Consider the following 15,903-nt stretch of genomic DNA (forward strand, 5'->3'; position numbering starts at 1 on the left):
CTGCCGGTCCCGCCCCCACGTCCCTCCTCCGCATCCGCGCGGGGGAGCGGACGGTCTGGTGCTGAATGGGCGCGAGCGCGGCGCCGGGGACGGGCGGGGGCGTGGGGCCCGGGATTGGCGGCCGGCCGGCGCCCCCTCCTTAGCATGCGGACGAAAGCGGCGGGCGGCGCGGAGCGGCGTCCACTGCAGCTGCGAACCGAGGCGGTGGCGGCGGCACCTGCCGGCCGAGGTAAGTGGCGCAGCCCCCGTCTCGGCGTAGCGGGGCCCGCGGGCTGGGGGCGGCGGCGGCGATCAGTGCCTGCCCCTGCCTAGCTGGGCCCGGCGGCTCCGCCCCTGCCCCCGCGGGCAGCGCCCAGGGCACGGCGCCCCAGACGCGCCTCGCGGGGGCGCAGGCTGAGAGTCGTGGCCGCGGGCCCCGTGGAAGGGGCTGGGGGCGCCGCGCCAGTGTGGACGTGGTGGAGGCTCAGGGGTGAACCGCCACGATGTCGGGTACAGCCGCAGTGGCCCTTTCTCCCCCGGCTTCCCTCAGCGGCTCGGGGTTTAATTCATTGCTGGAAGCTTCCTAGCCAGCGGAGCCGAGTTAACTCATTTCCCTGGAACGGGATTGGGGGACCCTTTGCAGGGTAACTAGCAGGTCCCAAACTGCCCATCGCATCCTTCGGAAAGGCGCGATGTGTGGCGTCTGCAGGTAGAAATTCGCCTGTGACCTTGCTTGCCCCCTCTCTGCAGTCAGCCCTACGGGAGAGACACATTTTGGTGACCCTTTGCTTTCCTCTGAATTGTAAGCGGTGACTTGACGTGGGCATGCATTCATTATACGCCGTTAGTGTGTAAGTAACGTAAGGTTTTCCGAGGGCATCTCTCAGAGGAGCCTGGCAAATAGGGGGAGGCGGGATCTTGTCCCTACCCCACACCAGCTGGGTGACCTTGGCCGACGCTGGTCCCCATGTGGGGGCTCTGTTTCCTGGTCTCTACTGGAGGCTTGAGCTGCTGATGGCTGTGGTCCCTTCCAGGCCTCTGGTTCAGTGGTTCTCACCAGAGAATGTGTTTACCAGTGAAGAGAGTCCTGAAAATCAGTAGATGACTTGAAAAACGAATTTTATGTCCTCATGTCTTAATTCGTGTTCGTGGCCTTTGCTTAATTAGGTATCGTTCTTCTCAAAGAGAGAACAGTTTATGTGCTGCGTTTCAATCTGGCACACTTGGCTTGCCTGCTCGTGGTGCCAAGCAGGGAGCTGGGTGCTGGGGTTACAAAGAGGAAGGAGACTCATCTCCTGCCCTCTGATGTTTAGCTTCGCTCTCCTCTTGGTTTATAACTGCTAGTTCTCTTCCATAGTGGGATGCGTGTCCTGAAACTGGAAGAGGAATCCATATCTGTTGAGTGAAGGAGCACAGACCCAAAAACATGATGGGTTGTGGTTTCACTTGTGTAATCCGGAAAGCTTGACAGCTTAGAAGAATGTCTTACATTTCTGGTCTTAGGGCCGGGATCACCTAAATTCCAGCCAGTGCTTGGACAGGAGACGGCTGTGAGCTGCCAGAGCCGTATAACCAGGATGTCATGAGGATTTTTTCGTGTCTGTCCATTGTGTGAATGCTGCTGCTTTTGTAAAATGAAATGAACCTTAGTTATGATCAGTAGCCATTTCTTCCTCAGGCCAGAAAAGAAATGGGTGAGCTGGGAAGGTGTAAGGGGGTTAGTGGAAGAGTGAGAGGGCTGATAGGCATAAATTCCAAAAACTCACGTTTATGACTACCTATTTTGAAAATGCTTATGATTTTGGCACAGACTGCCAAGGTAGCCGCATGCTGTTTGGCAGCAGTGAGGGGAATGTATCTAGCAGGTTGGCTCTTGGGAGGTAAACAGACAATAAAAAGAGGTTCCCAGTTCTCTGTGGGAGTCCATCCAGGTGCTGGGGGTGGGGCAGAGGGGTGTGTCTTGGCAGTTCCTGGGAGTGTGTCCCAGCAGTTCCTGGGAGAAGGATCAAGGTTCATCTTCCACACCGTTCTAGCTCCTGAGGAATGATTTAATCTGAACTGCCTATGGAGGGTTGAAATCCTTCCCAGAGGGCACGCTCTGTGTCTTTAGTTTAGCTGGGCAGTGTTGGCAGAATAAAACCGCTGGGAAGATACACAATGATGGTACAAACTTCCTGACTGCTGAGAAAGAAGCTAGGGCTGGATCAGCGTGAATGGCCTAAGTTAGCAAAGGTATTCAAAATGGCGAGGGGGGCACAGATCACCAGCCGGGGGGGGGGGGGGGGGGGAAGCAATAAAAATGGGGGGGGAATGGGGACTCCCCAAGGAGGGAGACCCCGCTTACGGACACGTGCGAGGGGGGGGGGGGGGGGCGGGGCAAGGAAGTTGTATAAGAGAGTGAGAGACAAATGAGGTTAGTTGGGTCCAAGGACACTATGAGGCTTATCTGACCTGGAGAGCTTGCTTGCTTGCTTGCTTCCTTCTTCCTTCCTTCCTTCCTTCCTTCCTTCCCTTCCTTCCCTTCCTTCCCTTCCTTCCCTTCCTTCCCTTCCTTCCCTTCCTTCCCTTCCTTCCCTTCCTTCCTTTCCTTCCCTTCCTTCCTTTCCTTCCCTTCCTTCCTTTCCTTCCCTTCCTTCCCTTCCTCATACACAATAGAAAAGTCGACATACTATAAGTGCACTGTTCACAAATTCTCCAAGCTGAACACAGCCATGCACTCAGATCAAGAGGCAGGAGCTCCCCATGTGCTCCCTTCCAGTCCCTACCTCCCCGAGGATAACCCGTGCCTGACCAAGGATCCCGCAGTGTCTACCATCTTTCCTCATGAGTAAGGTTTCTGATATTCACTCATGACGCTGCCTCTCGTTGTAGTGTGCTCACTCTCCTGGCTGATTTTGGTCATTGGGTGAATAATACGTCACGTACTTACTGTGCGCTGTTGATGGACATTTGGGCTGTTTCCAGCATTTGGCTATCTATCACACATAAGACCGTCGTGACTGTTCTCTGATCTATCTTTGGCATACATTCCTGATGGGGGTATAATAGGTGTGTGATAAAGGGGTCATGGGTGTGTGTATACTCAGCTTTGGGAGCTGCAGGCAAAGCTATTTTATTGTAATATCTGAGTAATTACATTGTTATTAGTATAGTGATCAATATGGTTATTAAATGGTAATTAGTGGTTCCTTTTTATTAGTATAGTGTTAGTACACCCTTCCATTAGCTGATGAGTGCAACATTGACTTTTCACCAAGGACACAGGCAGGAGTCCCTACCGGGAGTCGTGATCTGTTTCTACCTGGCTATGCCCCATATGCTCTTGGCAAGTGCAGTCACCTCCATGCCCCAGTCACCCCTGAGTCAGGCAGCAGGACAGGCTGAGCCGGGGGGAACCCAAGAACAATGTTGTCAGGGAAGAATTTCTCCGGCCAAACTGCTTTACCTTATCTCAGCTCTCAGCCTCCCTGCTGCAAACACTTCTGGGAACCTCTTCTCCCTATGCTTTTGTAATATTGTACTTTCTGTACTTGTTTCTACTTCTCTGACCCGCCGTCTCTGTACTTCTGGATTTCTGTATTTCTGGAATTCCCCCACATCCTAGAGGAGAAGCCCATTTCTTGGTTGGTCTTTTGAGACCATACAAGATATTTTTGTTCTCTTCTTCCAGCATGGAAAAAATATCCAGGATTAAGTTATTGGATGGCTCACCAACTCCTATAACCTATAAATCCATTTTTTCCCTTCAAGTTTTTAGTATTTGGAATCATAATAGTTAAGTATCATATGATATGACTTGATTAATTCAAAGAGAAAATTGATAAAGATAACAAATAAAAAAGCTCTACTTTAGTGGAATAATAGTTCTGCCTTTTGAACATTAAGGCTGTTTTTAATACTAAGTGTCATTTTCATAATTAAAGGCTTAAATGTATTGAATTCAGACCAGAAATAGTTGTTCTATTGTATGTGTAGAATTCCTTCTTCCCTGGCCACCTTTTCTCAGCTTCTGCTTTTTTATTCTCTTCTGTCCTGTTCTTCACCTCCTTTTGGCTTTTCACAAGCATCTTGGTTTCCTTTCCTATCTAGACTCCAGCAGCAAGAGAGAAAGACAGAGTATGGTACTTTAACAGGTCTACCAACACTCTTCTCTCTTTGCTTGTTATTTTCTGCATTCAAGTCCTTAGTCTTCCAGGACTTGGTGGTTGGTGCAGGCTCCTTGCTTATCCTTTCTCTAGACCAGTGCTGTCCAGTGGAAAGATAATCCAAGCCACACATAATTTAAAATTTTCTAGTAGCTACATTTAAAAAATTAAAAAGAAACAGTACATCAGTTTCAATTTCTGAATAATATAAGAATTTCTAAACTCTTATGCACCTAATAACACAGCTTCAAACTATATAAAGTAAAAAGTAACAGAAGGATAAAAAAAGTAGACAAATCTGCCACCATAGTGGGAGATTTTAGCATACATCTTTGAGTAACTGATACAACAAGCTGACTGAAAACAAATAAGCGATTATTCCAACAAACAATAAGCTTGATCACACTGATTATATAGAAAACATGGTCCCAGCAAGTGAAGATTATACTTTGAGTATATACCTGGTCATGAGGTAAGTCCTAACATATTTAAAAGAATCAGTATTATACAGACCAAGTTCTCTGAACATAATGCAACTAAATTATATCTGTTTTAAAAGATACTTTGAAAAATTTGAAAATTTCAGTTTGAAAATATTTAGATTTGAAAGATAAGTAATAATAATAAACATATATGTCCAAACTTGTAGGTTGAGTTGTACACTTAAAAAAACTTGTGAGGTGCAACTAACTTGGTATTTAGGAGGAAATGTACAGTCTTAATTGCTCATATTAACAAGAAAAACGTCAAAAAGTAATGATTTAATTAGCTAAATTAAGAAGTTAGGAGCATAACAATTAAAATAGATCCAATGAGGGGTGCCTGGGTGGCTCAGTTGGTTAAGTGTCTACCTTCCACTCAGTTCATGATCCTGGGGTCCTGGGATTGAACCCTGCATCGGGGCCTGCTTCTCCTTCATTACACTCTCTGTGCTTATGCTCTGTCTCACTCTGTCAAATAAAAAAAAATTTTTTAAAGTAGATCCAATGAAATATAAAAAAGGAAACTTTAAAAAAACAGGTGAAATTAATATTTTTTTTTTAAGTAGGCGCCACGCCTAGCATGGAGCATAGCTCAGGGCTTGAACTCATGACCCTGAGATCAAGACCTGAGCTGATATCAAGAGTTGGACAATTAATCAATTGAGCGGCACCCCATGAAATAAATTTAATTTTTTAAATAAGATTTTATTTATTTATTAGAGAGAGAATGAGAAAGAGAGAGAGCATGAGAAGGGGGAGGTTCAGAGGGAGAAGCAGACTCCCTGCTGAGCAGGGAGCCTGATGCGGGGCTCTATCCCAGGACGCTGGGATCATGATCTGAGCTGAAGGCAGACGCTTAACTGACTGAACCACCCAGGTGCCCCTGAAATTAATTTTAATAATATATTTTAGTTAACTCAGTATGTCCACTATATTATGAAATCAATATAAAAATTATCAATGAGTTATTTCAATTCTTTTGTTCATACTAAGTCTTCAAAGCCCGGTGTGTATCTTACTTACATAGGGCACATCTTGATTTGGTGTGGCCACATTTGGAGCACTTAATGGCCACATGTGGCTAGTGGCAACTGTGTTGGACAGCACAGCTCTGCATCTTAGCCTGTAAACATTGAGCTGATTTGTCTTGATAAAGGGGGCAGAGCTAACCAGAGTTAACTCTGGTGGTGAGGTTCAGTTGTCTGCCAAGCAAATAATAGGATCATAGGAATCTAGCAGTGTTTTTTGGTTGGCAAAGAGGGAGTGTGCTCTTTGTGAAAATCTTGTTAAACTCACCCCCCTCCCAGCAAACCCACATGCTACAGCACATAGATAGGGACAGAAAAAAAGATAAATGCTGCCCTGACTCACTTTATCCTCACCTGTTCTAGACATGTTTCATATATGTATGTCACATTTTTTTATATCTGTCAACTCACTTAACTTTCACAAAAGCCGTGTGAGTTTGGTGTCATCATTATCCCCATTTTACAAATGAGGATTTTGAGGCTCAGAGAAGTTAAGAAACTAAGAAACTATAGGGGACAGAACCTAGAGGAAGTGTCTAGGGGACATTCTGACTCAGGCCGTCTGACCTGGAGGTGGTAAGGAGGCAGATGCATCCCTCCCATGCCTGACAGAACAGCTCCTGTCACCATTCTTGAGAAGGTCAGCTGTGGTGGCTGAGATGGCTCTGTTCCCTGTCCAGGTTGGTGCGTTCCCGGGCCCACCATCATCACGCCCCTGAGTCTCCACCGCAGCCTCCTAACTGGTCTCGGGGCACAAGAGGACTTCCCCATCTCCAGTCTGACGTCAAGAGAGGTCTCTCCAAAATCCAATTCCAGTTAACTCCCTGCCCCCCACCCCCACCCTGTTGTTCCTTTTATCTTGGGATAAAATTCCAACCTGCCATGTCATGGCCTGCTTCTTTTTTCCAGCTTCTGTTGGTACATTATTCCTTCCTGGGCTGGACCTTCAGACACTCCATGAGAAGTTTTCCACTCGGTGCCTGCTGTCCCTGCCCACATCCACCAAGTCCTGCCCCTTCCTTCCTGGGAGGACCTTTTCTAACCCCTTCCCAGACACCCCCCCCCCCCAAATCTAAGACATCTTGTAGCACAGCCCTCATGTCCCATGTAGAATAAATCTGAAAGAAATACTATGAAAATAATGACACTGGTGGTAGAGCTACTTGTCTGATTTTTAAAATAAGATTATTAGAGCCTCTGGAGAAGACACTGTGTCCGTGTTGCTAGTGCTGTAGCCCCAGGCCCATACTCCAAGCCTGATTAAAACTGCTTATGTGAGTGGTAGTGTGCCTCCTTAGGGGCCTGCCCAAATAATGGCTTCCCAAATATTTGGAGCAAAGAGTAAAAGAGGTGTGTATGGGGTGTAAAAGGAAATTCTCTGTTTTAGCCATGCCTCTTACAGACCTAAATTTGTATTGTTGGTTTTAAGAGTTCAAACATACTTCACTTGTTCTGAGCTTAAAGTGGTCCAAACAAAACTTTCCTTTTCCTTCTATGGGATTGTTTCCACTCCTTCAGTCTCAAAACTGCCAGGGCCTGCCAAACTTCGGGTTCCAGTTGTGGTCCCTCCAGTTCCTTTTCTAGGGTCATTCCCGCCTTCTGATTTGGGTTGTATGTGACTAGTCTGCTTCTCCTAGGACAATGAGGCTTATCGAATTCTGGATTATTGCGTGAACTGCCTGTCAAATCCTTCACCTTCCCTTCCCTACTCACAGCGGGTCCCTGAGGAGTATTGCTCAGGTCTGGTTTGGTGATGTCTCTTCATAATGCCGGGAGTTAGGAATCCGACCATTTTGTGTCTTTCTGGGGATGGGGGAGGATCTTGGTTCTTGTAGAGCATGCACGCACACTTTCCCATCATCTCATACCCTGTGTCTCTCATTTTACTCAGGTTTGGGGGTAGGTGCCCATGTTGGAGCCTGTTTATGTTGGGTGCCAGAGTTGCTTTTGTTAACTGTCAATTCCCCTGATTTTCATTTTCTCCTATTTCTTATTCAGTCCAACTACTTTTATTTTCTTTCAATCAAGAGGGAAATCTTCCGTTAAAAAGGTAGTTTCTAGGGGCACCTGGGTGGCTCAGTCAGTTAAGCGTTTGCCTTTGGCTCAGGTCATGATCCCAGGCTCCCTGCCCAGCAGGGGGTCTGCTTGTCCCTCTCTCTCTGCCCCTCCCCTCCCACTTGTGCTCTCTCTTGCGTGCTCTCTCAAATAAATAAATAAAATCTTTTTTAAAAAGGTAGCTTCTAGGTTTTGCTTTGTTTGTGGTATTCATGGGGCTGCCACAGACTTGTTCTCTGGGAGTGTATTCTGCATGTATAATTTGCTGCCACAGGCGCCCCCCACTGGAAAGCTATTATGTAAGGTGTTTTCTTAGAGCCTGGAGGGACCCAAAAAGGAGGGGCTGTTCTATGAACAGTTTTCCTCCGTTTACTCCAGTGTCATGTCTCATTCCCTCTGGCCTCCTCCTCTGAGGGGTACCCCCACCTCCGCCATTAAATCATCTCAGAGAATGGTGGAATGGTGGCGCTGTGTGGCCCCCTCTTGCGTGGGCTTTGCTTTTTTCCTTCCCATTACTGGCCTGAGTTTGTTCATGCAGGCTGGATCTCAGCTGGCTGGGCGCTAGAGGAACAGCCCCTGCTGGCTCGGTCGCCAAGTTCCCTGTGGCATCTTCCTCCACGTCTCGTGATCAGCCTCCTTCTCACTGCCCCTGCTCTGGCTCGGGGCATCACCCCCAGCTGCAGCAACCTCCGTGACCTTTCCCTTGACCACCCTGTCCCTCAGCTTCCTTCATCCCAGTGTGAGCTGGCCACCCCGGCTCCAGAACCACTTAGGGCCGCCTGGCGCCTCCCCCTTGGGGCCCACTTGGAGGGCCTGGTTCCTTCTCATCCCTGTCTTCTGCTACTCTCCAGGTCCCCTGTGATGGGGCCTGAGACTGCCTCTCTGGGCATTTTGGCATGGCCTTCTTTCCATCTGGAATGCCTCTTCCTCTCTTCTGTCTCCTCTGAAGTCTTGCCTGTCTTTTAGGGACTCGTTTGCCCATTACCTCCCCAGGGAAGCCTCCCTGCTGTCTGTGATGGAGGTGACGGTTCCTGGCTGCCCCTCTGTCATGGCGCTATTTGGTGTTTGGGGTATTAAGGTATTTTTGCTTTTCTGGCTGGATTATTCATTTAAAGAAGAAAGGGGCCGTGCCATATTTATCTTTATATCCCCAGTGCCTGGTGCTTTATTTAAATGTTTATTTAAAGGATTATTAGGGAAATAAAGCAAATTATCCAACAGTACACACCAGCCCTCTGCAACTGGGCTCTGGGAGAATTGAGCCCTATTATTCTTTTTTTTAAATAATTTTTTTTTTAAAGATTTTATTTATTTATTTGAGAGAGAGAGAATGGGAGATAGAGAGCATGAGAGGGAAGAGGGTCAGAGGGAGAAGCAGACTCCCTGCTGGGCAGGGAGCCCGATGTGGGACTCGATCCCAGGACTCCAGGATCATGACCTGAGCCGAAGGCAGTCGCCTAACCAACTGAGCCACCCAGGCGCCCGAGCCCTATTATTCTAAGGCAACCATCATAGGTAATGAATTAACTTCTCTTCTATGCTTCTGGAATGATTCTAGTTATAGACTGTCCTTGGGAGAATTGAGAAAACAGGTATTCAGATCCTTTTCTTTTGGGCCTAATTCTCTAGTGGAACCCAGCTTGAAGAAGGCTGGTGTAGACAGCTTGATCCATGTCCTGGTAAAAATATACATATGCCAAGAGCAAAGACTGATGGAAGATAGACCAGAATGTTAACAGTGGATATCACCAGGTTGTAGTATAATAACCAGGACGTGATTTCAAAATGTTCTTTCTGCTGTTAAAGAATTTCTGAAGTTTCTCACTTTGTGATAATAGAGCTATAAAAAAAATACTTCTTGAATAAGCCAAGTCAGAGTTCCTAAACCTGACTGTGGCTCATCTAAGGCAGTAGAGAGTTGGGGTGTTCGTTTCCAGATATACCTTCCTGCGCCATGCCGCAGCACTCGTCAAATCACTGAGATGAGCCCCTCGGCATTGCTGCCAGAGAATCAGGCCTTGGGGTGGGGATGACTCTGGCCGTCAGCTCTCTGGACGTGGGTGTCTCTTTTTGCTGCCACCGGACACCTTGTGAATCGAAGGGCTGAGTTTCCAGTAGGCGTGGCTCACCAGGAGAGAGACTAGCATGCTCATGGACACTCACCTATATTCTCAAAAGTAAATCTAGCAGTGTTTTTGTTTTTTCTCCTTAATTGCTAAGAGTGAACTTAACCCAGGGTTATTTGAATTAAGTCTCACATGCTAATTCTTGCTCATGAATCACTGCTTCAACCAGCCCTAGTTTTTTCCCTGAAGTTTGACCTTATTTGTCCTCACACAGGATTTTACCTTTACTGGGGCAAGAATCCACCAGTGGGTGCTGAAATAGGTATTTGATGAGGAAGGGGGGTATTTACTTTGTCTCTAAGTGTCATCCATCAAGTTATTTATTAATTACAAAGAAAAGGTAGTAACTTGATAGTGGAGAAACCTGCCTTCCACCACTTCAACCAATTGATCAAATTTAACATCACCATCAGCGGGACAGATCAACATCGTATGCCCCTTGAGAAAATGCATTGAGAGGAGCCCAGCATTAATCTGTGATATTTCGGCCAAAAATGTATAACTTCAATCGAATCATGAAGTAGACAAATCTCAACTGAGGGCCATCCTACAAAAGAACTGGCCTGTACTTTTCAAAAAATGCCAAGGTCACGAAAGATAAAGCAACTATTTCAGGGTAAGGGAGGTTGAAAAGATACGACAACCGAATGCCACGTGCGAATGCTTTTTGCTCTAAGACCATTATTGGAACTACTCAAGAACTTTGTATCAGGTCTTTAGATGGTATTGAAGCAACAACAATTTCCTGATTTTTATCATTACATTGAGGTTATATAAGGGGAATATCCCCGTCTTTAGGAAATACTAAAATTTTTTTGGGGGGGTAATATGTCATGTTTTCAACTCCTTTCAAATAGTTAAAAAGGTAACGTGCATATTCTCTTGTATTATATAGGATGACAGAGCAAATATGGTAGGTTGTTAACAGTTGGGGAGTCTGGGTGAAAGGTATATGGGAATTTTTTGTATTGTTCCTGCAATCTTTCTGTCAGTTTGAGGTTATGTTGAAAAATAGAGTTTAAAAATTCGGAAGCCTGCAGGTCATCATGCTGTGGCCAGTTTAGCAACAGAAGGCACATGGGGGCTTTTCAGGGGCTCCCCTTTCCGTGGTCATTAATGAAGTCATTTTCCACCACACTGAGCTCTCTTCACCGTTGGCTTGGCCCCCCCCGTCCCCCGGCATCAGTGGAAAACAGGGTGGATGAGCATTAATAGAGCAGCTTCGCCTGACAGGAGGCTTGCTTTCTGCCGGAATCTGCTGCTCCTGTTCCAGAGACTTCACTCGGGCCGGTGGTCCTCAGGTAGCTAGTCCACCACCAGCTCTGGTCCACGCATTTAACTTGGTTTAGACTTCACTCCTGCTCCCACCTCCCACTGTCCTGGAGAAGAGGCTTCCCAGGCAGAATGTAACTTCAGAAATATATTTTAAACATGGTGGAGAGTGTTGATGCATGAGATCAGCACACTTCACCAAGATGCTTTGGTCTAGCGCTTGCCAGCAAATAAGGCACTGGGCCCTCAGAGGGTGTGCTTTGCCCAAGGCCTTGGCATCCGCCTGTTAAAGGTGGACCTCCTTCCTGCCTTGACAGATCCTTGGGTTGTATGTTTTGGCAGAAATCCTGCATTTCTGTGTGAGGAGGGGGTCCTTTTCCAGCCCCCACTGCATTTTATGCCGTTGAGGGCAACCTCCTATGCTGTGGCTGGAGTCTGTCCTGGGGGCGGGGGGCCGGAGGCAGGGGCAGTGCTTGGATTCTGGAGGGGAGCTCTGAGTTAGGGCCTGAGGAGGGTGTGTGGGTGGGTCTGCGTATCAGAATTTGCAGAGAGGAGTTCCTGGGAAACTGTCCAGCCCCAGGGAACAGAATATGATAAGAACACTGAAGCTTCTGTTCCTCCGTGCTGTCTGTCTTTCCCTTCCAACTCTCCTTTCCCAGAATTTCCTGTCCCCCAGCCCCCATTCCATTTTCTCCACTCTGTGTCCCCCCCACTCTCTCTTTCCCTTTCTATTATTTCTTTTCAATCCATCTCCCTCCACTTATTCCAGCTTCCTATTTCTCTCTCCTAAATGGTCATAATGTATGAGGGTCCATTGAATCAGCTAAGTTTTATGTTTCCTGTTCTTACTTTGAAAAGTAGGTGAAACTCATAAATTTTAGTGGAAGAAGAGGCAGTAGAAATGTTCTTATCTGAACCTGCTTTTTATGTATTAGCGAACATCCTGAAAGGCGTGACTTGGCCATTATCAAACTGCCAAACTGTTGACTATTTTATCTCTTTCCTTTCCTCTTAAAAAACAAAACAAAACAGATCCAGCTGCCCCTTTTACTTCCCACTGTGATGGGTGGGACAGTCATTTGACTTGGTCTATCATCCCTTCCCCAACACACACACACACACACACACACACACACACACATGCACGCGCACACGCGCACACACACACACACAGTGATTCCCATCCCCATTCTCCGTGTATCAGGCATGCTCTGGACACTTCACAAATGTCCAGTGATTGTGATATCTGGACACAGGGAAGGATCTGGTTTTCACGTCTGCCTCTTGTTAGGACCATGGTGACTTTGGGTTAGCTGTTCTGCAGGGACCTGGGTGCCTTCAGCAAGGGTTTAGTGCCTTTTCTGTGCTAGGTACTGTTGTAGGTCTTGAGGTTATAGCAGTGAATGGAATCGCCAGAGCCCCCTTTTCTAGGAAGCTTATATTTAGTGGGAAGAGCAGATAACAGGCAAATATGTATGAGTAGTAATGAGTGCTGTGAAGTAAAGCAGAAGTGAATAACAGGGCTCAGGGTGGAAACACTATTTTACAAGGAAGGTCACTTTTGAACAAAGACCAGAATGAAGAGGATGAAGAAGAGAGCCACCTGGAGGTGGGGCGGAGGCAAATGAAGATCCTAAGGTGGGGTGGGGGTGGGAGCAGGAGGCCTCCAGGCTGAAGGGGAGTGAGGAGGAGGGGAATGGGAGAGAGAGGTGGGGAGGGGAGAGGGCTCTGGATTTGACCCTGCAAGAGGCGCTGCCCTGTCGACATCTTTGTCACTTCAGTAAAATCTTGGAGAAATACCATGTGTAGTTCCTGGGCATGTTCTAATTTTGGAGAATGTTTATGTATTCCAAGGACTCAGAATTAATTGCCTTAGCACTTAAAAAAAAAAAAAGATTGTATTCATTTATTTGAGAGAGAGAGAGGGCACAAGCAGGGGGAGCCGCAGGCAGAGGGAGAAGCAGACTCCCCGCTGAGCAGGGAGCCGGATGCGGGACTCAATCCCAGGACCCTGGGATCATGACCTGAGCCAAAAGCAGCCACTTAACGACTGAGCCATCCAGGTGCCCCTGCTTTAGCGATTTTAAACATATAGAAAGCCAGCAATTGAATGACAGTAACTATGTACTCTCAACCTTAGAGGAATACTGGTTGATTAGCAGGAGATTTAAAAAGCCTACCTACCTCAGAATCACTGACGTGCTTGCATTTTGGTTGGTGGTCAAAATTAGTAGAGCGTGGACTGCATTCATGGAGCAACACTTTTATTTTTCATTTCAGAAGACAGGTTCTCATATAACTGCACAGTTTGTAGAAGGATCTGAAAATCTTTAGGCTAAAGATGTAGCCTTAATCTGTTGTTAATTACAGCTATGAGGCACTTGCTGCAGAGTTTCTCAAAGTGTCACACCCACATAACTCCAGGGAACTTGCTTAAAATGCACATTTGGCATCCTTCCTTGGTCCTACCAGGTGGGACATTCTGGGGGTGAGGTCTGGGACTCTGCATCCTTCACGGCGCCCTCCAGTGGTTCTTGGGCCTGGTCAGCTTGCAGAACCACTAGCCAGGGCAATGGGGAGGCATTGATGATTTATTTATTTATTACTATTTACTTAAACAATAGACATTCATTTCTCAGTTCTGGAGGTCAGGGAGTCCAAGATCAAGACACTGGCAGATCCTGTGTCTGGTGAGAACCCCTTCCTGTTTCATAGAGAACCATCCCTCTGTGTTCTCACCTGGTGGAAGGCACTGATAAGTACAGTTGCACAAATCTAGAAGACGGGAGATGATTGGGTCTGGTCTCAGCAGCAGAGCTCAAACCCGCACTTCTTTGTGGTTTTGAAATCATGAGTGAAATTTCATGTTCCTAAAAGACAAGTAAGACACTGGCTGCCCAGTAGAAACAGGAAAGGACCGTGCAGAGAGTGTCCCCCCTTCAATGGTGGGAGTGGAGTGGGGTGGTTAAAGGTGCTCTGCGTGGGTCACTTGGATCCAGGAAGGAGTGCGCGCCTTCCATCCCCATACACACCTAAGAGCTCCCCCCTGCAGACTGGTGCTCTGCCCTCCCTGCTCTGTGAATGCAGGCCTGTGCCTGTCTGTTGGCTGGCATGTTGTACAGGTGAGAACACAGCCATTTACCTTGATGAATCAGGTTTCTTCAGGCCAAGCCCCCAAAACCAAAATTAAGAAGACTAGATACTGAAACTCAAGTATCTTCAATTTGTAGTCCACAGTCTTTGAGTTTTCAGTTTTTGCAGTGAGTTTAATAACCCTTAATACTTTAGAAATGTGGAGATGTTTGGAATTTTAATATAGACAATAATTTTATTCCAGTGGATAAGGCTGGGGGCAGTTTTGCCCCCCCCCACCTGGGGGGACATTGGGCAACGTCTGGGGACAGCTTTGGTTGTCACAGCTGGGGGAGGGGGAGGACCAGGGATGCTACTAAACATCCTACACGAGACGCCCTACATGAGATTGTCTTCTACATCAAAGAATTACCCAGTCCCAGATGTCAGTAGTTCTGAGGTAGAGAAACCTTGCAAAAGATCAATTGCATGCCTCTTTTTTTTTTTTTAAGATTTATTTATTTATTTGATAGAGCGTGTGAGAGGGAGGGGCAGAGGGAGAGGGAGAGAGAATCGCAAGCAGGCTCCCCACTGAGCATGGAGCCCGACGTGGGGCTCAACCCCATGATCCTAAGATCATAACCTGAGCCAAAACCAAGAGTTAGACGCTCCTCCAGCTGACCACCCAGGCGCCCCCAATTGCGTGCCTATGTGTGTTATGTCTTCGGATTCTAAGTGAGCTTTCCTACACACCAAGAGTTCCACAGCTAGAACTGGTTTGGAATTAGCCACCTGGACTGTCTGCTTGGGTGGACAAGGAGGACAGATTGACTTCTGGAATCAGTAGGAGAGGGGTGACATGTCACCAAGAGCTCTGGAAGGTACAGGTAAGGCCCTGGGCTGGTCTAGTCTTGAGCTTTTCTGGCTAAAACACTGCCCCCCTACCCTCCGCTGCCTCTCCCTGGAGGGTGAGGGTAGGAGAAAGATGAGTGGAGAACTTCACTTGGACCCACAGCTCCCCAGCTTCTGGCCCCCAGCCCTGCCATGTTTGTCCTGTGCCCACAGATGGGCCTTGGCCAGCTGGCCTAGGGAGTCAGCTCTGTGACTAAATCGTGTCTGTGTCTGTCTGAACCGTCTCCTTGCTCCCATGGCCCTCCCCATACCGCTTTGGATACATTCCTGTTATCACTTCCCTTGACCTTGGGTTTCTAGAAGGTGGGGACTCATTCCAGACTCAACCCGTGAGGCCATCTCTGCATTCCTACAGAATCAATGAAATGGACTTTTAGAAATCACCCTTTTTGGTGCAGGCACCCATGTTACTTGTTTAGGGTAAAGCAATTTAAAATGCATTTTGCGTTGGAACTAGCATGCTGCTTTCTTAAATAATTGGAATTTCAGACTGTGCTGAACCCAGGCATGGTTTCGTCACATCAGAGTTACTGATTTTTGCTTAATGTTTCCTTTTCTGATTTCCAGTGGTCCCTCCTGTGCTTCTTCCTTTCCTCCCCAGCCCCTTGAAGGTGGGCTTCCTGGGGTGAAGATGGCCCTGCACTTTGGTCTTCCCCTTGGGGATCTTATCTCTTTAGAGCAGTCTTAACTACTGCCTTTATCCAGATGCCCCAGGACCTTATCTCAGTCGTGGCACATCCTACTGTTGACTACTGCAGATCCCCCCTTTCCTTCCTTACCGACAGAACCCTGATCTTGTTTGGGGAAGTATCCAGCCCAGCTTGTCCAAAGT

General features: G+C 47.3%; 1 protein-coding gene across 7 annotated transcripts in view; it reads left to right on the forward strand.

The window, feature by feature from the left end:
• The first annotated feature begins 33 nt into the window (after window positions 1-33).
• Window positions 34-15,903, forward strand: part of ST3GAL5 (ST3 beta-galactoside alpha-2,3-sialyltransferase 5) — a 49,270-nt gene continuing 33,400 nt past the window's right edge. For 2 of the 7 annotated variants that reach the window (XR_012379751.1, XM_073897452.1), the window contains exon 1: window positions 34-229. Coding sequence is in view for 6 of the 7 variants with exons in the window: in XM_073897452.1 (XP_073753553.1) it covers window positions 145-229 (85 nt within the window). In the remaining variant the exon portion in view is untranslated. The remainder of the gene's footprint in view (window positions 230-15,903) is intronic. The other 5 variants (XM_073897450.1, XM_025868265.2, XM_025868261.2 and 2 more) reach the window with 4 other exon arrangements.

This window comes from Callorhinus ursinus, unplaced genomic scaffold, assembly GCF_003265705.2.
Source record: "Callorhinus ursinus isolate GAN/ISIS: 27379988/994484 unplaced genomic scaffold, GSC_fseal_2.0 scaffold10, whole genome shotgun sequence".
NCBI classification, from domain to species: Eukaryota; Metazoa; Chordata; class Mammalia; order Carnivora; family Otariidae; genus Callorhinus; species Callorhinus ursinus.